At 62.0% G+C, this 23312-nt stretch overlaps 2 protein-coding genes and 1 long non-coding RNA gene across 5 annotated transcripts in view; 1 reads left to right on the plus strand and 2 right to left on the minus strand.

The window, feature by feature from the left end:
• Positions 1 to 1775: 1775 nt before the first annotated feature.
• On the minus strand, positions 1776 to 2770 carry NPBWR2 (neuropeptides B and W receptor 2). The gene is given in 3 exon segments (XM_067705220.1): positions 1776 to 2076; positions 2078 to 2500; positions 2502 to 2770. Coding segments are annotated over 3 exon segments (993 nt in total).
• Positions 2771 to 9831: 7061 nt separating this feature from the next.
• Positions 9832 to 23312, plus strand: part of MYT1 (myelin transcription factor 1) — a 106593-nt gene continuing 93112 nt past the window's right edge. Inside the window, exon 1 of one of the 3 annotated variants that reach the window (XM_067708834.1) lies at positions 9832 to 9872. The gene's annotated coding sequence lies outside the window, so the exon portion shown is untranslated. The remainder of the gene's footprint in view (positions 9873 to 23312) is intronic. The other 2 variants (XM_067708828.1, XM_067708830.1) reach the window with 2 other exon arrangements.
• Positions 15394 to 22944, minus strand: LOC137208226 (uncharacterized). The gene is made up of 3 exons (XR_010935547.1): positions 18314 to 22944; positions 18032 to 18121; positions 15394 to 16317 (listed from the first exon to the last, which is right to left on the minus strand). It is a non-coding gene; the product is annotated as an uncharacterized lncRNA (long non-coding RNA).

Below are 23312 nucleotides of genomic sequence, written 5' to 3' on the forward strand. Positions count from 1 at the left end.
ACCCTTGCTCGGCCCGGCGTTCCCGTGGGCTTCCGGCTGACACAGCCCCGCCCCTGCTGCTGCGCACTCACGCCACGCGCGCTCACGCCACGCGCGCTCACGCCACGCGCACTCACGCCTCGCTTCGGCCCAGCTGGGGTCTTAGCTGCGGTGTGGGAGCCGCAACTTCTTCTCTCGAGGAGCTCGCAGGGCGCAGGATGAACGCTGACGAGGTAATCACGGCTGCTGCTTGGAGAGGTGTGACTGCAACACAGTGAGAGAGCGGATCGGGAACAGCTAGTTCTTCGTGGGGGAGGCTGGGTGCTAGTGGCGGTTTGAGAAGTGGCCACAGCCCCTGAGTGTGGGTGGGACTTGGGGACTCACTTCTAAGGAACAGAAAGCAGAATGGCTTCCCAGGTAGGCCTTAAAGGTGTGGAGGTTTCCGCCTGGCTCTCTCGGCTGCTGCCCTGTGGGCTCGCTGCCACCCCTGGAGGATGCCCGAGCAGCCTGTGGACAGCCCGCAGGGCCAGGAACCAAGGCCTCCGGCCAGTGGCCACAAGAGGAAGCGGCTCCTCCAGCCCCGGTGTGGCCTTCAGGTGATTGGGACCTCGGCTGAAGTCCTGCCTGCAATGTCATGAGAGACCCTGAGCTGCAGCCAGCCGAGAGCTGCTGGAAGGTTCCTGACCCACAAGGGTTGTGAACTAGTAAATGTTCTGAGCTGCTAATTTTGGGGGAGGGTTTTATACAGTAATAGCAACTAATACCATGTGGTCAGAAAGATAACAGGACGGAGGTAGCCTCTGAGTTGTTTCAGGCTGAGAGAGGGAAGGGGAGAGGGCCGTGGGTCCGAGCTCTTCCACGTGACCGGGTGGGGGGGAGGCGGCCATGCAGCCTGGGGGCCACCTCACCGGGTGGCGAAAGGTGTGTCCTGCTTGCCAGCGGGACAGACTGACTAGAGCCGTGTCACAAGGACTAAAACCAACCTGGGGCCCCATAAGCCTCGCAGGGTTATCGGGTGCCGGGCAGGTGACTTATGGAACGGCAGGGCTGGAGCTCCAGGCCTGGAAGCAGCTGGGAGCCGTGGGGCCAAGAGTGCGGAGCCTGGCCGAGGCCCACCAAAGCCGTCTTCAGGGACTCGTGGCAGAAATGGTCTCTGAGCAGCCAGCCCCTTAGTGTCCCCACCCCACCCCCAGGTGGAGCCCCTGCTGGCAGAGTCTAGGCCCCCGGCCACACCTCAGGGGGGAAGGGGTCCAGGTGCCAGCCTGTCTAAGCGACAGGTGCCCTCCAGAGGTCCTGGCAGAAGGGCCCTGGGTCCTATAGCAGGACATGGGAGGGGACCACAGGCATCGGCATGAAGGGCACAAGGGGCATGGGGTGCTCAAGGGAGCCTGAGCCCTGCTGAGGGAGCCAGGAGGGGACACGGGCACAGGCCTCCCGGTGGAATGTCACCTGAGTTTTGGGCTGTGAGAGCGCGCTTCATGGCCGCCTTTGATGTGCGCCTTTGGCTTTTACAGAGACACCTGGCGTTGTTGCCCCAGGTGCCCCCCAGGATGTCTGTTGTGCCAGGACCATCTGCCTGGGTCGGCGGGACCTGAATCCCTGCAGCTGGCCACCCAAGGGCTGTCTAGGAGGCAGAGACGGGTGGGTCCATGGCCACCTCTGCGGGCTTGGTGGCCAGCCTTCGTGGGTCTTTCTCTTTCTGTCTGGAGAAAATAGTGATGGGATGTGAACAAGTGGGGTGCTGCTCTAAAGGAGCAGAGCTTTCTACGGTTGCGTGGGCCGCGAGGGAGGGGTGCTTATGCCCCCGGGCACTGGAACGTGGTGCAGAGGCTCTTCCAGAAGCTGTGGTCCGGGAAGGCCTAGAGGACGGGGTTGAGGCAGGAGCTGGTGTAGCCGAGGCTGGTGACGACATAGGAGATGATGATGACCAGTGGCGTCTGGGGCAGGTCTGTGGTCAGGGCCACGACTGAGGCCAGGTGGAAGGGCGTCCAGCAGAGCAGGCCCACGGCCAGCACAGCCAGGACCTGGAGACTCACCTTCCGCTTGGCCTTGTCCAGAGCCTTGGCTCCGGAGTAGAGCCGCAGGGCCTGCAGCCTCCACGTAGAGAACATAGAGGGTGCCCGTGGGCACCGCCAAGCCCAGCACCGGCGTGTAGATGCTGATTGCCTGGAACCAGGCCCGCTCAGGCCGTGGGCAGCTCAGCCCGCAGCTCGTGACCTGTAGCTCATTGCTGTAGACCCCGGCGAAGGTGAAGAAGGGCAGCATTGTGACAGTGACACCCAGCCAGGTGCACAGGCTGGGGATCTCAGCCCCGCGGACAGTGTGCCGGGGCGTGCGGCGGGGCCGCACCATGGCCGGCACCACCAGGTAGCGGTCCATGCTCATGGCGGCCGGGAAGTAGACGCTGGAGAAGATGTTGCAGCGGTCGGTGGCCAGCACCAGCTTGCAGAGCAGCTCCCCAAAGGGCCAGCGCTGCAGCACGTGCTTGGCGATGTTGGTGGGCAGCACCGGTGTGAAGAGTCGTCGCGATGGCCAGGTTCAGGGTGAACGCGTGGGTCACCGTCTTCATCCTGGGCGCTCTCAGGATCACACAGATGGCGGCCGCGTTGCCCATTAGCCGCACGGCGCAGATAGCAGCGTACACCACTGGCAGGAACACGTGAAGAGCCGGCAGCGGCTCAGGGAGTGTGACGCTGTGTCTGGTGCCGTTGTCCCAAGAGAGGCCGGCGCCCGTTGTGCCTGGCAAGGGGAAGCCTCGGCTGTCCGGGCTCTCCGGCCCCGTGGCCTCCATCGTGAGGCAGGACCGATAATGGTTTGTGCCCTGGGCAGGTGGGAGGTGCTTCCGAGCTGGGAATCTGGGCAGGGGCCTCCTTGGGCTGGATTCTGAGAAAGAAACGACCAGAAACTCTGGGACCTGGCTGTCAGCTTAGAATGGGAGCTGCCTCAAGTTCTCTGGCAGAAGTTGTGGCCACTTTGCCGGGGTCAAGGATTCATGGCGTCTCTCTCCATCCACCCCTTTCCAGTGGCAGGAGAGAGCCTGGCAGAGCGCATGGGCACCTCCTCCTGGGTAGCACTTCCGGCTGGTTGGGTTCCTCCCCCAAGGCCCCCTCCTCTTGCAGAGAGCAGCTGCCAGCCACCCTTCTGGGAAGGGAGGGCTTGGACCTGCCCCCCCCCCCCCGCCCCGACCCCAACCCCTGTCCCGGCCACACCCCAAAGCACAAGCTACGTGAGTCAAGACAGTCCCTTTGAAAATGCACCTCCCATCGTACTCCTGGCCCCCTTGGAATCGGGAGGCCTGGAGCAGTGCCCTCCCAGTCACGCTGCAGACCCTCTGCGTGTGGCCACCGGCACTTTTCGTCGCTGACCTGTCCGGAGACACATGGCCAGAAGTTGGTGGCCTGGGTGACATGTGGTGGTGGCCAGCTCAGGCGGCCTCAGGGGTGGAGGGGGGAGGTGTGGCTCCCGCCGATGGGCCTCCTGCCAGCGTCCCAGTCCGTCCTTAACCACCTGGGGGACTTTTAGAACCTGCTCGCTGGCAGCCTCAGAGGGAGCTGGCTTCCCGAAGAGTCTCCAGCCTCGTGGCAGCGCTGCTACGTGCCAGGAGGTGGCGGGGCCGGGGGGGCGGTGTCCCCTGGCTGACGCGGAGCCCTGGGCTGTGAGCGCTGCTGGCTCTGGGAGACCGAGGGCGGCAAGCCTTGGCCAGGGGCTCCAGCTGTCCACCAGGGCCAAGCCTTCGTCCAGTGGGCTGCCCCCAGGTGGGACCCCTACTCCCCCGGTCCCCCAAGAACCCCGTGCTTCCAAGTGGTCTCTACATGCCGGCTTTTGTTTCTGGTGTGAGGTGGGGACGGGGGGCACCAGGGCTAGAACTTTCCTCGGGATCTCACGGTCCCACGTGGGCTACATGGGCTTCACAGCTTTGTATGAGGTGATTCTCTCTGAGAAGCAGAGAGAAGGTGACCAGCTGGGCCTGGGAGGGAGGGAGCCGCCCTCTGGTCTGGGTGGGGCAAGTTCTGGACTGGTCATTGGTGCCCCAGCCTGAGACCCACCGAGGCCAGGGGATGGGTGGTCAGTGAGTGTGAGGGGAGGCCCCTGCATCTGGGTCTGACTTTCATGATTTGGGGGTGTTCGTGCATGGGGAGGGGTGCTGGGTCAGGTCACAGCTCCTGGACACCAGAGACAGGACAGAGAGAGGCTCAGGCCTGGCGTATGGGCCGCCCGTTCCCCTTGACCATGTGGCCTACGTGTGAGCCAGCGTGCAGGCTGGCCTGGGGGGTGAATGGCTGACCACTGCCCTGGTGCTGGGCCGGTAGGGAGTGGCCCAGGCCTCCTGTCGCTCAGCTGCTGTCCTGGGGTGGGGCAGGGCTCACCTCTCTGGGCCTGGTTGTGGGTCTCCCGTGGGATGGGTGCCGGGGGTCCCTATTTCCTGAGTGCCTTGGGGGGGCCCAGGGCTCCATCTGCCCGCCAGCCAGCGCGTGACCGACCGGCGCCCCCCGAGCGTGGGCCTGTGATCGGGGCTCCTCGCCCTCATGCCCCTCCTGCTCGTTGCCCCAGCTCAGCAGGGCACCACATGCCACCCCAAACTTGCTCCGGGCCCGGCTGCTCTAGGCAGGGCTCCCCTCAAGCCCCGGGAGGAGCAGGCGGTGTCAGAATTACAGGAAACTTCCCGGCGGTTTCCCAGCACGGCCCTGGCTTCCTCTGAGGCAAGCCGTGAGGCTGGGGTCCCTGCTCACCCCACCAGTGTCTGGCAGGGTCTGGGGCTCCGAGCCCCTCTCGGCCTGATCTCCGCTCTCCTGAGTCTGTCCTGGGGGCTGCTGGCTCCCCACCCGGCCCGTCCCGTCTGAGGGGGCTGGGGGTGGAAGCTGAGAGGATGGGGGCCCCGGGGCAGCAGGGGTTGGGGGTGCTGAGGAGGGGGCACTGGGCCTGCAGGTGTGGGGACCCTCACGCCGGCTCAGCGGCGGGGGCGCCTCAGCCTCTGCTCTCTGGCCCCCGGAGCAGCAGGGGGCTTTGTCTGCACGTGGGTTGGGCATTGTGCGCTTGTCGTCCTGGGGAGATGAGTTCCATTTTCAGAAGTGAATCGGCTGTTTCCAACCAGCCTGTGAGGGTGTTCAGGCTGTAGAGAGAGAGGTGGGGGCCGCAGGGGAGGGGCGAGACCTCTGCCTGGTCTCCAGGGGCTGGGGGCTGGGGCCTGCGCAATGGGAGCCCGTGGGAGTCTGCGCGGTGTGAGTGTGTGTGCGCGCGCGCGCGCTCTGTGCAGCCGCTTGGGGCGGGGCGGGGGGTCGGGGGAAGCAGGTCCTGGCGGTGAGCCTCCCTCCCCACCCCTGTGCAGGGAGGAGGGAGAAGGCAGGGAGGGGGTGCAGCCGCCCTGACCCAGCCCAGTGTGGCTGGTGGGCAGGGAGACCGGAGACAGCGCCGTGGCTGGTGGGCAGGGAGACCGGAGACAGCGTCAAGCCATAGGCAAGCTCAGTGGAGCGTCTTTCACAGCTGTGTGTGACTCACCTGGTGTGGCAACCACCTTCCACCTGAACCCGATGGTCGTGTCTCACACACACACGCACGTGCACACATCACACAGATGCGCGCGGCAGAGCACGCACTTGCGCAGACAGGCGTACACACACGCGGGCACGGACGGATGCGTGCACCCCTGCGTGCCTCTGTGTGTGCTTTGGCCACCAGGCCCGTCGCCTCTCTTGCTCGCCTCCTCAGGCCTCGGAAGATAGCCCTGAAGGGTAAGTGCTGCCTCTAAGTAGGTAGTTGGGAGGCTTAGCTCGCTGAGAAGAGACAGGTGATTCAGAGCGCATGTCCAGGGAAGCAGAGAGAGAACTCTGTTTGTAAAAGCGAGAGGGCCCGTTTCAAACCTAGCCATTCGGACCCCTGGCCCTGCCACCCGGCACCCAGCTGCCCCTCTCTCTCCTTCAGCACCAGTGGCACTGAGCTGTCCCCAGGGGCAGGTCGTGGCTTGGGGGTTCTTGACGGCTCCTGATCGCCCTGGGCTCAGGGCCGCTGAGAGAGGCCTGGGGCAGCCAGACCGGGGTCCCACAGGGACTCTGCTGCTCAGCCAGCTCCGGAATATCCCAGCCCTGGGCCCGGAGTCACTTGTCTGCTCTGCAAGTGTTTGTCTAGGAAAAGAGCAGTGAACAAAGAGGGGGGAACTCCTGCTTTCCTAGGGCCGCCCCTCTGCCGGGGGAGGTGGGAAACAACATGGGAAGCGCCAGGTGCATCGCAAGGTTTAGCCGGAGGTCAGGGGCTCTAGGGGGAAGGAAGCAGAGAGACATCTGTCCATCAACAGGGTGGTCCTGTGGAGACGGCGATGCTCGTGCTGAAACCAAGGAGACAGGGGAGGCCTGGCAGGTGTGTGGGGCACGGCCACGGGAGAGGAAGGAGCTTGGTCCGCCCTTCTAGGGACGCGGGCTCTGGCCTTCCTGAGGGTTTTGAGGAGGGGAGCGTGGGTCGGCCAGGTCCTTAGGCCAAGAGGGTCAGAGGGGTGTGGGGTGCGGGGAGCAGGGCGCCTCGGCAGGAGCCCTGGCCTGGGGGCTGGGAGGGGCGGGAAGGTTGGAGGTCAGGATGGAGTACAGAGTCCAAACCCGTCCAAGGCCTTCGGGATGTGGGGTTTTGAGGGGCAGCCTGGGCTGGAGGCTGGGTGCCCTGAGGCCCCCTGGCCTGCCCTGCCCACGCGCCCCCTCCCCATGCTGAGAAGCAGGAAGCACGGAGGAGGTGCATGTCTCCCCTGGGCACCAGCCCTTCTCAGCCTCGGAGGGTTGTTAAGCCAGTTACCAGAGGACTCCCTCTCCCCTCCCCAGGAATAGGCGGGGTGGGGGTAGTAAGGCCCTGTCCCCTCCTTCCTGCCCAGATGCCAGCCACCACGATCAGCCCTGCTGGGCCCGACGGGGGAGCTTCACGGAGGCGCCCCTGCCCTGAGCGAGCCTGGGGCCTGTCTCCTGGGAGGTCTTCATGCCCATGGCGTACTTGTGGACTGGCCCTCTGGTCACGCAGAGCACAGGCAGCACTGGGAGGGAGGGAGCCAGTAACTCTGTGTCTCAGGCGGGAGGGGTCACAGGCACGACTGGGCCCTCGGACAAGCACGTGGGTGGGGGGAGTGTGTATGCATGCGGGGCAGCAGAGCGCTCAGAGACACACCCAGCAAGGGAGTGTCCGTGAACTTGGCTTCCGGGTCTGTCCATGAATTCATTTTTGTCTTTAAAATTAATTAATTAATTTATTTATTTTGGGCCGTGTTGGGTGTGCGTCGCTGCGCGCGGGCTTTTCTCTAGTTGCGGCGAGCGGGGGCTGCTCTTCCTGGCGGTGCGCGGACTTCTCACTGCAGTGGCTTTTCTTGTTGTGGAGCACGGGCTCTAGGCGCACAGGCTTCAGTAGTTGTGGCTCGTGGGCTCAGTAGTTGTGGCTCGCGGGCTCTGGAGTGCAGGCTCAGCAGTTGTGGCACGCGGGCTCAGTAGTTGTGGCTCGCGGGCTCTGGAGTGCAGGCTCAGTAGTTGTGGCATGTGGGCTTCAGTAGTTGTGGCTCATGGGCTCAGTAGTTGTGGCTCACGGGCTCTAGAGCGCAGGCTCAGTAGTTGTGGCGCATGGGCTTAGTTGCTCCGCGGCACGCGGGATCTTCCTGGACCAGGGCTCGAACCCGTGTCCCCTGCATTGGCAGGCGGATTCTCAACCACTGCGCCACCAGGGAAGTCCCTGTCCGTGCATTCTTACTGAAGGTTGGTGGGCAGGCGGGGCTGGTTCATGCTCGAGTCAACTCCTGCGGAGTCCTGAGTCGGACGGGAGGCCAGGCCTCCCTGTGGCCCTGGAGGGGGCGGTGTTTGTCCCTCCACGTGGCCTCAGGGCCACACAGCTCAGCTGGGCCCCGTGGGTCTGGGATGCTCCGGAGGCCAGATTCGCTGACCTTGGACCAAGCTCTCTGTCCGTGGGACGCGGAGGACAGACCAAGCTGGCAGCCGGTGGGGCCGGGGTGATGGGGCCTCTGGTCTTGCTTGTTCCCTCCCCCTTCCCACCTGCCTGGCGCCAACCCCAAGCTCAGAGGGTGCAGCCTGGCCTGAGCCCGCGGCAGAAGCCGAGGACAGCACGCACATGCCCCCCTTCCCCGCCCGCCCCCCGCAGACCCTAGTGCCCTGCCCTCCCTCCCCAGCGTTTGCATGACCCTCCCGGTTCATTCCAGATTGTGCACGGTGGCGTCCTGCCTGCTGCCTTTTGATCCATTTGGGTTGGAGTGGGCGCTGTCCAGCCCGGTCACTGAGAGACTGGGCCTCCGCAGGGGAAGGCTGGGCTCGGGTGAGGGGCCATCCCTCGCTGGGGCATCTGTGATGGGGGAGGTGGCCAGGGCAGGCCGGGAGCCCCGTGGTCACATGCTTGATACACAGGTGCGGTGAACATGTGTGTGTTTCAGGTGCTTCCCCTCAGGCTGACACGTGCACATGTGTCTTGTTAACGCGCCTCTGGGCCCCCTCAAGTCTGCACGGGGCAGCACCCCGCCGCCCTGCTGTGTCTTGTCTGCGTGCCCAAGGCTCTCCCACAAGGCTCAGAACCCCGGGAGGGGCCTTCGCCAGGGCACTGTCCACCGCCAGGCCTTCTCCGTGGCCGCTGGGGTCCTGCTGTGGGTGACCCCTGGGGAGGCCTGGTGTCTGCAGGGCTGAGGGCCCTGCAGGACCCGATGCTGGGAGGGCTTCTGTGGCAGGAGTGCCGATCGGCATGTGGGGGTCTGCGAGGGGCCATGCCTAGGGCTGGGGAGACGGTACAGGGGGCCAGTGCCGGGGAGGGGGCAGGGCTCGGCCGGGGAGGGGGCCCGGGGAGGCGGCATCCTGGGCTCTGAGCAGGGCTGGGCGTTGGCTGCACAAGCGAATACCTGGAGGACGGGTGCCACCAGGACCAGAGGGAAGCACCCTCAGCTCGGGGACCCGGGTCTCCTAATGGTGGGGCTGCCCTGGACGTCCCCCCACCCCTTGGCCCTGTGCTCACATGTGCTCTGCTGGTGCACATGACAGACAGTGATGCCTCTCTGTGTGCCCGGCCCGGGGTGGGGAGCCTCTGTCCAGGGCTCGTGGGAGGACCATTTTGTTGTCACCCTGGCAGCGGTCAGGAGAGGGGGCTGGACCCACCGGCCCAGCTGAGGACTGCAGCTCTACCCAGCCTAGAGCCTTTGGCTTGGGGTGGGGTAGGGGCTTCTGCCTGAGGGACTGAGCTGGCTGGAACTGGGAGTGATGACTCGGGTCTAGAAGCCCTTTGTCCTGGCCCTTTTGGTCGTGTGTCCCGTGGGACACACATCTCTCCTCTCTGCCCGACCCTCCACAGAGCCCTGGGCTGGGGTCTGGGACCATCCTGTCACCACCGCCGTGCGCTCAGCCCTGGGCTCTTCCTCCGTGCTCAGGAATGGCAGGTGGTGGGAGCTTCCAGCAGGAGAGGAAGACCTGGCAGGACCAGGTTTTCAATGTCTGGAGCTTCCCCGGCAGGCCTCCCACAGCTGTGGGTGTGGAGGTCGCGAGGGCGGCTCTCCGGGGCCCAGGTGAGGCCTGGGGCCTGGGCGGAGCTCAGATTTCCTTGCCTGGGACCTCGGCCCCCACCTGGCTCCAGACTGTGGGTCGCAGTGGGGAGGGAGGGACAGCCCCGCTGACCCGGTTGGCCTGGCCTGCTGGGTCCTACAGCATCTGTGGGGAGAGTCCAGCTGCATAGGCCCTGGGCACCGTTTTTTTTGGTGCTGGGGGAGGACAGAGGTTTGAATCCAGACAGGGCACTCCCCTCACCTCGCCCACCACAATTTTAGCTTCCGTTGGCGTCATCCGGGAACGCAGGGGAGGGTGGGAAGGTGGCACGCGTGCGTGGGGACGTTGCCTGCGCAGACAGCTCCTTCGTGCCGTGGTGGTGGACTTGGCAGTGGTGGAGAGGAGGTCAGAGGCTGGACTGCGCGAGGGTGTCTTGGGAGGGGCCGACGTGGGCTGGGAGGGCCCCTGAGGGGAGATCGGGGTCAGCAGGGGCTGTGGGCAGGGAGTCCATGGCTCCCCCTCGGAGCAGAGCAGAGCCCAGACCAGCCTGGGCATGGAGGAAGTGGTTGACGTGTGGCGGTGTCAGCCAGGACCCGGCTGCCTGGGGGCCTCTTGCCCCGGGCAGGGCCACCTTCTTGTGCCCAGAGGCCCTGCAGGTACTTCATGGGCTTCTTCTCTATGTCCTTGCTGGACTGAGGCCCGGAGTGTGGTCGCTGTGTCCTCAGAACCGCGTCTGGAGCCAGGACCTGTGTGTCTTTCCTTCCCGGGCCTCTTGGTGCTCCAGGCACTGCTGGGTCCGGAGGAGGCTGTGGGCCCCCCACCCAGCCCTGGTGAGTCAGCAGCAGGGCCAGTTCCCACCCGCCCCGGCCCATGTGTGGGTGCTTCTGTCACCATGGCAACCCTGTCCCAACAGGTCTCATTGAGGGACATTTCCCGGTGTCCACTTTGTGTCCCCTCGAGAGCCTCTCTGCCCGTGACCCTGTGACCTCCAATGTCCCCTTTTTGGGAAGGCGGGTGGCCGGCCCTCCCAGTTTACCTGTGACTGTCCACGTTTCAGCACTGAACGTCCACGTTCCAGGAAACGCCTTGGTCCTGGACAAACCACTTACCAGCGGGGGCCTGTCTGGGGAGGGAGGGGGCGTGAGAGGATGCTGCCCCCCAGGGGAGGCTGCCTGGTGTGGCCAGGCCTGGGCTCGGCCAGAAGACAACCCCTGTCCCCCATTTCCACCCAGGCCTGAGGCACCTCTGCTGATCCCCTTGGTCTGTCTCCTCTGGTCTCAATGCCTGCTGGGTGCCAGGCACTGGCGGAGCCCTGGCACATCCGTGCTTTCTCCATCCCACGGTGACCCAGGAGGCAGGGCTGCTCTGGCCCCACTTCACAGGCGACAGCAGGAGGCTCTGGTGGGGGGTCCCCTGGCAGGTGTCATCCTTGAGCAACAGGCGGGTGTCGCTCCCGAGGGAGCTGCCGCCGTCAGCAGTGTCCATGGGCGGACGCCCAGGGGCTGGCCCCGGTGCCAACCCCCGCGGCGCGCTCAGGAGCCTGGCAGACGCTAGAGCGGCTGGAGACTCCGAGCCCGGCTTCCTTCCCAGGGTGGAGGAGTGTGGGCTTGAGTAGAGCTGGCACTCGTGCTGTGGCGACAGGTGTCACCTGAGGTCTGCCCACACCTCCAGGCGGCGGTCGGGAGTGCGGGTCTGGAGCCAGCTCTGCCCTTGCCGTTGAGGACCCAGGGTGAGGTACTCAGCACCTCTGAGCCTCCATTTCCTCGCTTGTCCAATGGGGATCATACTTTTCCTGCCTCAGAATGTGGAGAGGTTGAGCTGAGCTGATGCGGGCAAGGGCTCTGCCCCACCCAGTGCCTTTGATGCTGGAAGGAGCCCCGCCCGGTCCCACCTGCCCTGCTGCTCTGGGCCTGGGCCGGGGTTTCAGCCTTGGGCTCGGGCAGCTAGATGGGGGCTTGGAGTGAACTCTGGCCTCACGTCAGCTGTGAGTGGGACAGGAGGCTGCTGAGTGGTCGAGACCTGCAGGCAGAAAGAAATTCCTGGAGGAGGCACGTGAGGGGGTCACCAGCCTGTGCAGGGAACCGGGAAAACCGGCGGCCAGCCGCTCGCCCGAGGTGTGGAGGTCTGCCGTGAGGGAAGCACCTCGAAGCCCCCCTCTTCCAAGAGGCCCTCCCGGATCAGCTCTGCCTGACCACGCGGGGGTAGCCATTTTCCCCAGGGCTGGGTGGGTGGGTGGGGTCTCTCCATTTCTAGCTGAGCCGGGTTCTCATCGTGCAGCTCAACCCTGACCCCCAGTGGCCAATTCTGAGCACTGCTGCCGAGGATTTGGGACCGATGGCCTGGGGGGTGGCCCAGGGGGATGTCTGTGACCTGGCCCAGGAGCCTCACCGCCCTTCCCAAAGTCTAGCCTGGACACGCCCAGCGAAGGCCCCATGGTGGAACCCCAGGCTCGGTGGCAGGGCTTCAGTCAACCCCGGTGTGCACTCCCCAGGGATTCGGGGACGCCCCATCTGGAATCGGCCTTCGTCATGCTAGAGGCTGGTCTGGACGGGCCAGCCCTGAGAGGTGGCCCCTGAGCTGTGCTCCTGGCGTTCCGGGAGGGGTGGAGGAGCATGTGGGGCCGCGGCAGAGGCTGGCGCTGGGGGGGCGCTGAGGCCGCCGGGCAGGCAGGGCTGCACTGGGAGCGGACCTGGGGCCGAAGAGGGTTTTAGGCAGAGCAGTGACACGGTCACATTGCGTTTCAAAACAGTCATTCCGGCTGCTGGGCAGAAGGTGGACGGAAGGGTGGAGGCTGGCAGCAGGTGGCTGGTGGGAAAGGGAGCTGCTAAGACCCCAGCCTGCTGGGGAGGAGAGCCCTGGCAGGCAGGGCCTGGGGATGGACTGGCTGAACGTGGGGGTGTGGCTTGGAGGGCAGCTGTGGATGCCCCGAGAACAGGAAGAAGGGGAGCCCTGGTGCTGGGAGACCTAGGCTGTTCTCTCAGCTGCCAGCTGACATGGTGATGGGGGAGGTGCAGAGGTCTGTGGGGAGGAGCTTAGTGGGTCTCCTGTGTCTAAACTAACCTGGGCCCCTGGGGGGGTGCCTGGACTTGGTCCCTGCCTGAAGCCTCAGTTGGCTTCCTGCTCAGCTGCGCAGGGTCAGCGGGGAGCCCGGAGGGCAACGCCGTGTGGCCAAATCCTACATTTCCAGATAGCAGAGGAGAGGAGCTGGGGGTCTTTGGAGGCTGGAGAGAAGTCTGGGTGGCCGGAGGCTGCTTGGAGCCGGGAGGTTAGACAGGTGAGGCAGGAGCCTGCGGGCAGCCGCGGGGCTCAGGCCTGCAATAGCTTGAGGGGCTCTGGGGACCTGATATTTCTGTGTGGAGGTGTCATCCAAGTAGGGGGGCTCGTGTGGTGGGCACGCAAGTATGCAGAGGCACCTGTGGTGCGCGTGCACGTGCGGTGTGCATGCCTGCGTGTGGACCTGTGCGCGTGCGCGCATGTGCGGTGCAGCCACACGCGTGCGCACACTGCATGTTTTGTGTGCACGCACGTGTGCATGTGTGTGTGGTGTGGTGGAGTTCTCCCTGCTGCCTCCTTCTGGGCTCTTCCTTTAGTCCCTTCTCTAGCTGGCAACGAGAGTGATTTTTCTAAAAGCCAGTAGGATCACGTCCTGTCTCTCTCTGAAAGCCTTTACAGACTCTACTCATCGAAATACTCATGAATGAAATGATGTGATTGTGTTTGGGACTTGCGTCAAGATGATCTTGCGGATGTGGGTGTAGAATAGACAAAACAAAGGTGGCCGGAGCTGGTCTTAGAGTTTGGCAACGCCCACGTGGGCGGTACGGGTGTTCTTCTCTCTATTTTTGTGTGTCTTTGAAATTTTGTCAGGATAAATTGCAAAAGACTTTGAAATGTCAAAAAATATATTGGGTGTCCCGTTGGCTCACTCTTCCAGATTTTCTGCCTTTCATTATCTTTGACCTGTTTATAGCTCTCCAATGGCAGAAGATTGATAGTAATGTAAACAATTCTTGTTCATAGAAATGCAAATTAATTTCGTCCAGTGGAAAGCGACTGATGATTGCCCTTTGGGTACTGACCGGTGTTGCTTGTACTTACAAGTGCATTTCAGGATTCTGGGTTGCCCGTGGATGTGTCTGTGGTTTGGATTCTTCTTTGATCTGGGTTGTAAAATGTTACTGCTTTCTTCATTAATGATTGCTGTGGGGTGAATTGTGTCCCTAGAAAGCCGTGTTGAAGTCCTGACCCCCAGTCCCTGTGAAGGCGACCTCATTTGGAAGTCAGGTCTCTGCAGATGTGACTAGTTGCAGTCAAGTCCTTATTAAAAGAGGGAAATTTGGACACAGACACAGAAGACACAGGAAGAATGCCAGGTGATGACAGAGGCAAAGATTGGGGCGATGTGTCTACCAGTCAAGGAACACGTGGGGTCATCAGAAGCCGGAAGAGGCAGGAAGGAGCCTCAGCTGTAGCCTCTGGAGAGAGGGTGGCCCTGCCCGCACCTTGGAGAGAGGGTGGCCCTGTCCGCACCTTGATTTTGGAAACCTGCCTTCCAGACTGTGAGAGAATAAATCTCTGTTGTTTTAAGCCCCCCAGTCTGTGGGCTTTTGCTAGGGCTGGTAGGGGGGCCAGGAAACACAAACAGTGCGCGCGCGCGCGGGGGGTGGGGGGTGGGGGGGCACTCCAAACAGGGAAGGAGGCAGTGCAGGGCCTACAGGAAAGGCGGAGCCTGGTGGGAGGGGCAGCCTGGCCCAGGACGGAGGGGGAGGTGGGGATGTGGTGGGGTGCGGGTGTGTCACTGGGAGGAGTTTGGACATTTTCCCTGAAGGCAGCATGAGGCTTTTGAAACAAAAACCAAAAACCAACTAATTCTAGAAAGTGTTAAAGGGTAAATTTTTGAAGGCAAAATCTTGGCCCTCGAGTCAAAAGCGATTATTTCACTCGCTGTGCGCTAACTGCCGGGCCGAGGGCAGGGTGGGTGTCTGTGCGGAGGCTCCTGTAGGGAGGCCAGGGGAGGCCGTGTGGAAGAAGGCTGGGCCTTGAGGGTGGCTTAGATGTGCGCATGTGTGGACACACGTGTGTTTGTAGACAGATCACGCGGTGGATGCAGCCGGGGTGGACGCACTGGAGGATGAGTGCACTGCAGTGTAGGTGTGTCGCTGTGTGTGCGTTGCAAGGTGGATGCACTGGGTGAGATGCAGGGAGGACCCTCTGCAGTATAGACACACTGGCTGCAGTGCAGACCCTGCCGTGTAGAAGCATGTCTCCCGTGTCTACTCACGGCTGCTCTGAGGCCTCTGGCTGGGCCTGCGCCCCGGGCAGAGCCGGGTCTGTGGGCCAGGGGGGCACTGGCAGCCCTGGTTGGGGCCATGTCCTCCCCAGCCAGGCCTGCCCTGGCCCCTCTCTCACGTCCTGTGGCGACCCTCCTCCTTGCCCGTCCTCATGATACCCCGGCCTGAGCTCTGTCTGCGCTGGTGGAGCCCCGGGGTCTGGTGGGGCGTGTCAGGCCACATTTCGTCCCCGGGATCCACGGCTGTTCCAGAAAGGGCCCTCACAGTGAGCCCGACCACACAGGACTGGGCCTAGGTGACCCGAACCCTAACCCCATTTCAACAGGGTCCTGGAGACCCCCCTGGGTCCCCTGACCGTGTGCCCCGAGAGCGGGGCAGCGTCTCGCCGCGTTCGCCCTCGGGACAGCCGCCAGCGTTCTTGGGGCCCCTCTGTGGGGTGGGCGGAACACGCCCATAGACTCTCAGAGAGGCTGCCCCCAGCCCGGGCCACCAACACTTCAGAATTACTTGGGGGTCCCCATCCCCGGGCCCCAGGGTCAGAGCGTCTTATCCTGAGTGGATAAGCTACAGGATTGGGAATTAATGTGTATTTAAATATTTTAATATATTTTATTTTTATTTTTTGTGGGGTGAAATAGGCCGTACATGCAGATGATTCAAGAGAAAATGGCCCAACAAGGAGGGACGTGGTGAAAAAGAACCCCCTCCCCTGCTCCTCAGCCCCAGGGACCTGTGGTCCCTCCATCAGTGGCCTGTGGGCCTCCAGGCCGTTCTAAGCATCACAGACACCACACTCCCACGTGCCTGTCCACATGGGGCAGGGTAGTCCCGTCCACAGTGTTGGTTAGCCCTTGCTGATGGACATTTAGGTGGTCTTTTCCTCATGGACAGTGTCGCCAATGATGTCCCTGAACCTGTGCCTTTTCAAGTGGCGGGCAGGCTTTAGGATAGACTCCTGCACGTGCGGGGCAGTCTTCACTTTGAAAGATCTGCTGCCACATTGCCCTCCGCAGAGCTCGCCCCATACCTGCCCACGTCAGTGAGTCGAGTGGTTTGTCCACCATAGCCTCCCAGCATAGCTGTGTTAGGAAACCTTTGGATCTTTGCAGTCTAAGAGCAACTCTGCTGTTCAGAATTGCATTTCTCGTACCATGAGTCAGGTTGAACAACTTTTAATTTATTTTAAAGTTATATTTTCCCTTGTTCTGTAAACAGCCTTGACCCGGTTTTTTGTATTGGATTGTCGGGCCTTGTCTTATTGATTGGACAGGCTCTTTACATAGTAAGGCTTTATCCCTAGATACTTGCAAATATTTTTCCTCGTCTGTTATTTGACTTTTGCTTTGTTTTAAAGTAGTTGTGCCGTGTAGAGAATTTTAAATCATGTAATTTTACAGTTTGGTTTTGTGAGCCCGTAATATGCTCTGCATTCCTCCTTCCGGTACTTTTATGGTTATTTTTAAACATTTACATCTTTGACCCGTTTAGAACTTACTTTGGTATAAGCTCCGAGTTAGGGATCTGTGTCAGTTAGGGTCCAGTAGCAGACAGACGTCATCCTGAAATTGGGAAATTTGAGGAGAGCTGAACAAAGGGATTAAGGTGTGGGCAGGGGGTAGAGAAACCACTAGTGAGAAGTGGGGTCCACCCTTAGAGCTGAGGGGACCCGAGAACGTGCCCAGCGGGAGGCCCATGCAGGGAGGACTGCGCCCTGCTCTCCTGGGGGCTCCCCGTCGGACAGACCAGAGGCAGGCGGTCCACTGGCACACCTGCAGGTCACCTCCAGCTCTGGGCAGGGTGGGACTGGCTGGACGCCAGACACGTCAGCACGGGATGGTGAACGAGTTATTGTGCCAACACACTGACTTGGGAATGGGTGGTTTGAGGGCTCCCCAGGGGACTTGGATAGAGCCCCCAGGGTGCAGGGTGGAGTGAGGGGCTAGAGGGCTCGGAGGCCGAGGGGAAGGGCCCGTGTGAAATGAGCTGACCGCGAGCTAGACCCGTCTGTGATGGCCTTTCCTGCCTGGGACTGCCCAGTAAGCTGGTCTTTGGGGCGGTGGGGCTTGAGGCTGGCGTGTGGAGCTGAACAGAGCAGGGTCTGTGGGGCTGGGGAGGGGTCCCCCCTCCTCCCAAAGGGGGGACCAGAATGAGGGCCCCTTGCTGCCCCCTCTGTCCTTCACTCATTTGCTCGTTCACTCGTTCAGCACACCCAAAGAGTTAGGGTGCTCCTTGACATAAAATTCAACATTAAAACAACGTTAAGGCGTAAGTTGGTGTAACAAAGTCCTGAGCATTGGTGATTTGCCCCAGGACGACAGTTTGGAAACTTCTGGGAGAAAAAGCCCAATTATGAAAACAATTGTTTTTGGTACCCTGCTTTGATAATGCCCTGAACACCGGCCCTAACTGTTAGAAATTCAGGGTCCAGGTGGGCGAGGTCCTCGTGGGCGGGGCCCTGACCTGCAGATGCGGGGATGGGGGGAGGAGCCTGGGTCTGCTGCAGACCCAGAGAGAGAGGCTTGACCGTTGTCCTGTAGGAGCCGCTGATGACTGCGCCCTGGTGGGCGGGGAGCAGGGGACCCAGGGCCACTGAGGGTGGCATGCAACAGAGTGGGGGCAGTGTGGGAGGTGGTGTGCAGAGGGGTGCCCCACAGTTCCTGGCCAGGTTAAAGGAGAAGGTTCCCTGGGGCGGCTGTGGGGAGGGGGGTCCAGGACCACAGGAGGCCCACCCCGCAGGCTACCAGTGCCCTGGCTGGGGAGGGGCATCCAAGGACAGAGATTGGTTCTCTGGTGACAGCAGAATTCGGGGACCCGGACGGCGGGCTGAGGGGCTGAGCCTGGTTTGCCTGGATGGGGTGTTTCCAGGCTCTCAGTTTTAACAGCAGGGCAGTCTGGACAAATCTTTATGAGCTGACCACCTCCCTGTGTATCTTTGTTCTGATGTGGCTGAGCTAAGTGGCATCTGTCCCACAGCCACCCCCCGTCTGAGGCCCCGGGGTCCTGCGGGAAAGGTCAGAATTCAAGCTGCTTCCCCTGCCCCAGACCAAGGGACCTGTGGACACAGAGGGGAGCCCTGCCCACCGTGCCGCCGGCTCCCAGGCGAGGTGTCTGGCTCCGTCCTGCTGGGCATGCTGCCACAGGGGAACCCCCTCGTGCTCTCGTTCCAGACAAAGTCCTCTGCACACCCTGGGCCTTGACCATCATCTGATTTCCATGGTGGCTGTGGCCCTGGTGTCTGGGGCAGTGAGGGCGGGTCACCCGTGCGCCGTTTACCTGGAGTGAGGCTCCTTCCTCCTTGTTGGTAGGAGGCTGATTGCTCTGCATTTTCACGGTAAATTTGTTTTCTGAGTCGCTGTTGAAATTCTGGAAGCAGAGAAAATGCATTTGCTCCATCACCTTCCGGATGTGACAAGTCCTATAACATCTATTAAAGCCTTTAATGAAATCCCTGCTCAGAGCTGCCCAGTGAATGAGTGTGGAATCGAAATTTAAATTAAAATGTTGTTTTTGTAGCCTGGAGGCTTTGCCTGGGAAGAAATTAAAGGGACAGCTCACCTTTCTGCCATCGTCCTCAGGCTCGATGAGCGCTGTGCTTGGTGGCCCTCTGACCGGACGCTGGGGGGAAGGCGGGTGCACCTGTGGGCCGGTATAGCCACTTGTGGCTGGAGATAAACGCGTTTACTTACAAACAGGTGCGAGCCCTGCACTCGCAGAGCCCACAGTCTGGGGGGACAGACATGTCCACAATAGGTGTCAATGCCCAGAAAGTGGAGTGGAAGAGTGCAGGGCTGCTGGGGGCTCGGAAGGTCCATCTGGGGTGGGGAGGACAGGGGCAGGGACAGGAGTGGGGGTGGCTTGGCTGCGAGCGGATTCCTTCTCTCGTCCTGCCCTGGGGACCTCAGACACGCTCAACTCCCAGGTCTCTGGCCAGCCCTCCCCACACCCCACCCTCCTCCAGGCACCCCTGCCTGCGGGGAGAGACACAAACGTGCACAGCCTGCCTCGGGACACCAAAAAGTGCTTGTCTCTCCTGCTTTCTGGGGTGGCAATATCGCCCCTTTCCTTCTATGATGAAAAGTTCTAGAAAACATCCAGAACGTGTGCCGCACAGAGTGCCGAGGGGCAGCTCTTCCCGGAGGAGGTCCAGGGACCCCGTGCTGCAGGCAGGGGGACCACGTGGGGAGCAGGTTCAGGGGTTAGGGTGTAAAGTGTGACCGAAGGAAAGAGGGGAGCCCCAACTGGATGTGGAATTTGTTTACCCAGCAAGGGTTACCCCCCAGTATGGGGAAATACTTACAGATCAACAAGAAAATCACCAGTGAATAGAAAAAAGGCAACACAGGCTGTGCAGAGACGAGCTTCCCAGAGAGACTGGCAGTGGAAAGCTGCTTTCGGGGGGACCTGCTCGCTGCCTCCGTCTCTCCCCAGATGAAGAAGCGGCCCTATGGGTGCTGAGTGATCCTTGCAACCCTCCTGGGGGGCGGGGGCAGCGACGTCAGCGGGTGTGAAAGGGCAGAACGTTCCAGGCACAGGACGAGCCTCTCCTGCCCTCCTTACTGGCCTGAAGTCCTGGGCCCTTGGCCGCCCGATCGGAAACATGAGTGTGTGGTCCCTCCCGCCGGTCCCTGAGGCTGTCGCTACAGCTCCTGCCTCACTGGTCACCTGGGAAACACATGAGGTTGGCGAAGGGGACAACTCAGCTACTCCAAGCGTGAGTGGGTGGACGCGAGTGACTGCTGCGGCGTGGGGAACGCATCTAGCTCGAGCCCTGGAGGGCCTTGTCTGTGCAGCAGGGCTACCTGAGGCACCCAGGGTCATTGGCTGCACCCAGCAGCAAGGAGACGGGGTCATTAAAAATGGATTTCTCATGACAGAAAAGTGGACCTGGGTGTCCCTCAGCAGGAGGACACAGAGGTGTGCGTTACTCATGCCGTACAATGCCACACAGGGGTTAAAATCAGCCAGGTCAGCTCTGATACTCCTCAACAGCAGTGCTGACCGGTAAAGGCAGGTTGCAAAGGGTCTTGTTCTGTGTGATCACATTAACTAATCTGCAAGGAGTGTTACGCGTTGGTCTCGGATGTGTATGTAGATGGTAAACCAGTGAAGACATGCAGAGATGATACAAGCCCATTTCAGAGATGCTCCCTCTGGGGAGGATGGTAGAGTCCCGAGTGTGTATCGTCTCTATGTGTTTGAACATTTCCATGCTTAAAATGCAAAAAAACGGGTATGGGGGCTGGGATGAGGTGCCAGTGTGCAAAGGAAGCTGACCCCAGCCGACGGAGGGAGTGGGCCGGCAGTGGGAGGGCTGTGAGGGTTCCAGGCGGACCTCAGTAGGAGGAAAAGCTAAGGAGAAGGGAAGAGTACCGGGCAAAGGCATCTGGGGAAGGTCGCGAGGGCCAGGTGGACATCCAGTTGGAAGGACACTTTGGGAACCTGGAGCCCAGGGGCACGTCACCTGCGTCACAGCCCAGCGTCTAGGAGCAGAGGCCGTGGGGGTCCTGGGAGGGGTCATTTCCTCTCCGTCCAGGCTTCAGGGGCCTGGTACCGCTCAGAATAGGGCTGGATACAGAGAGATGGGGTAGAGAGGGCTGGAGAGCTGAAGAAAGATCACCTTCCAAGGCTGAGAGTGCACTTAATTATGCGTCGCACGCGAGACGTTTCACCGAGTAAACAGAGTTTTCAAGACCGGCTCCGCCACGGAGAGCTGCTTCCTGCGGCTCAACAAGTTTGTAATAAACACAGTTAAACTTTTATTTACGGCGCAGCTGCTAATTGCACCGTGAACATTTTTTCATCAAGCGCCGCTGTTTACTCACTTGCCAATCAGCTCGTCATGCGGCTCCCTGCCTCCGAGCTCCCAAAGCCCGCTGCAGCTGTCCTCCAGGCCCACCGGCCCAAGGCCATGCCCGCCCACCCCTGGGGGCGCCCCTCTCAGCCCCCGAGCACACTCTGACCTGCCATCCCTGCTCTGAGCGTCTCTCGTGACCAGGCACAGCAGTGGAGGCCCTGCAGGATGGCCCCGCTGAGCCGTCCCTACCTTCCCCCTCCTCCGGCTCCCCAGACACAGAGCCCAGCAGGCCTCGCCCCCCTCTCTCCCCGTCTTTATTGCAGCCCCTCCGCTTGTCGGGGTCTCCCCACCCATCTCTCCACAAGACCGGGAATTACATACAGCTGACACCTGGGTCCCCAGCATTCACTCTTCCCTTAGGCAGGGACCCTAGTGCTCAGCCCCTACCTTCACCCCCAGGAGGCGCTCCTGTAGGGAGCAGAGGTAGGCGTCACGTCTCTTCATACCTTTGTCCCATCCTGACCACTGCCTGTGTCCTGGGCGTGGTGAGGACCCTTCCCTAGGCTGGGCCCCTCAGGGGCTCTGGTCCCCTCCTGCCCACGGCTTCTCTGCAGGCTGGCCCCGGGGCGAGCCGTGTGGCGCTGAAGCAGAGTGAAGCCAGAGCTGGTAGACCCTCTGGGTGGAATGGGCCTCCCTGCCATCACGCAGACACGCTGACGCCTGCCCCCACCACACAGCCGCTGGGCCTTGGTGTCTGACGCTCTGAGTGACCTTCTGAGTGGGTTTTCTAGAGTCCTCTCCAGGCACCTCAGGACAGAGACATTGGCTGGGTACGTCCTGTGTGCAGATCCTGAAAAACCTTCCCCTGAGGGCCTCCCCTCCGTGCTGGGGGTCCAGACATATTTCAAGGCCAGGCTCGGGGGGACATATTTGCTCCGGAGCCTCTTGGGAGGAAAGGGAGTGAGACCATTCCCATCCCACCAACCCCTCCATTTCTTAGGTCCAACACGATTAGAGCCACGTGGATGAGTTGGGAGTGTCCAGACCGAAGCTGGCTGCTGGGAAAGGACTCCAGGGCCCCTAACCCCAGGGGCTCACTCCAGGGAAAGGGAAAGACCAGGTTCAAAACAGGGCCTGGAGACCAGTGGGTGGCACACGGTGGGGTCACGTGGGGAGCCCCCAGGCTTTGGCTCCGTGCCAGGCTTACTCCGATCAGAGTCAGGACCCCTGGCCCTGCGGCAGCCTGGGGGCCGGGACTGCTGGCTCACTGGTGGGACCGGGAGCCAGTCCACAGGGCTGTGCAGGTCCCGAGTTCCACAGTGACACCTGGTGGCCGTGGCTGGAGCCGCGCCGCCTGGGCTGGGCAAGCCCACCGCCTCTGGGCAGTTGGGTGCGCGTGTCCGAGGAGAGGCTTAGGAAGGGAGTGGTAGGCCGTGTGCTAACCGAGGGTCTGGAGGCATGCACGCTCACTGGGGAAACAAAGCCCCATGCCCGCCTTTGTGCTTTGAGCTGGTGAAGGGTCATTTCCTACCCACTCCCCTTCCCGCGTGTCCTGGTCCCTCCCCTTGGGGTCCAGGGACCATCTGGCGCAAGCTGCTTTTTGAGTCCCTTGGGTGGGTGAGGGGCAGAGCTGTCACGACCACACCAAAGTGCTGTGGTGAACAGAGGGCTGTGGCGTCTGGGCCAGTGACTGATGGGTGAGGACGGATGCTCGTCAAGGGTGTTGGTGGACCAGGGGCTGGGCTGTGTGAGGCCCCGGGGCCTGGTGTGGCGCCTCGAACCCCCTCGCGGATCCTGCACATGTAAGGAGACTGGGTCCTGTCGTGTCCAGGCAGCCCTGGCCTGTGTCCAGTTCGGGGGTGGGGCGCTCCCTGGGTTTGAGTCTGACCCCTTCAAATCCGGCAGGGGCTCGGGCTAGGCCGGGGGTCAGGAAACAAAGAGCCGCCCTGGCTGAGGCCCTGGGCAGCTGAGAGGCCTCAGCCTGGCCTGGGGGATGGGCCACTGAATCCTCAACACCACCCTCCCCTTCCTTCACCCTCCCAGGCTCTGTTTTCAGTCAGTTCGATTAGTACAACTTTAAAGCAATTAGGGAGAATGGCAGTCAGGCCGCGCTGCGGGCGATGCTGAGTGCACTCCTGCCCCCCCCCCCTTGTCCCCCAGCTTGGCAGCCTGGAGGGTCTGCAGAGGGGAGGGTGGGCAACCCAGGGGAGAGACCCCGACATGGCTGAGACTGGAAGTAGGTGAGTGGGGAGGGACAAGGGACAGAAATCCGTCTCCCCTGGGACCCCGGGCCTGGCCCTGCTTGCAGAGGAGACAAAGTGAGGGTGCCGGATAGAAGCTCGCCCCTGAGCCAGGGTGCTGGGTGCAAATTCAGGGCCCCCTCCCATCAACTTCCCCTCCCTCCCTCTCCCCTTTCCCTCCTCTCTGCTTCTCCCTCCCCCGTCCCTCCGCAGTCCCTTTGGGAGGGAGGGGGGTTAAACCTCTGCTCTCTGGTGTTGAGGCCATAAGTCTGTGACATTCCTGGCTGTCACAGCTGCTCCCGCCTCTGTGGTCTCTGGCCGCAGGGAAGGAGCCTGCAGCAGTTTTCTGAGTAGGGGGAAGTGTGCCAGCCTCTGACCTCACTCCACGGCCTCCCGGGGCCCCTTGGCGGGGTGGCCTCTGTTTAGGGCTCTGCACTCTGAGCAGCGGGGCAAGTGGGTGCCTGGCCCTGTGCCCCCGCACGCGGCAAAGGCCTTCTGGGCCGGCTCCATGGCCGCCTGG

This window comes from Pseudorca crassidens, chromosome 15 (genome assembly GCF_039906515.1).
Source record: "Pseudorca crassidens isolate mPseCra1 chromosome 15, mPseCra1.hap1, whole genome shotgun sequence".
Classification (NCBI taxonomy): domain Eukaryota; kingdom Metazoa; phylum Chordata; class Mammalia; order Artiodactyla; family Delphinidae; genus Pseudorca; species Pseudorca crassidens.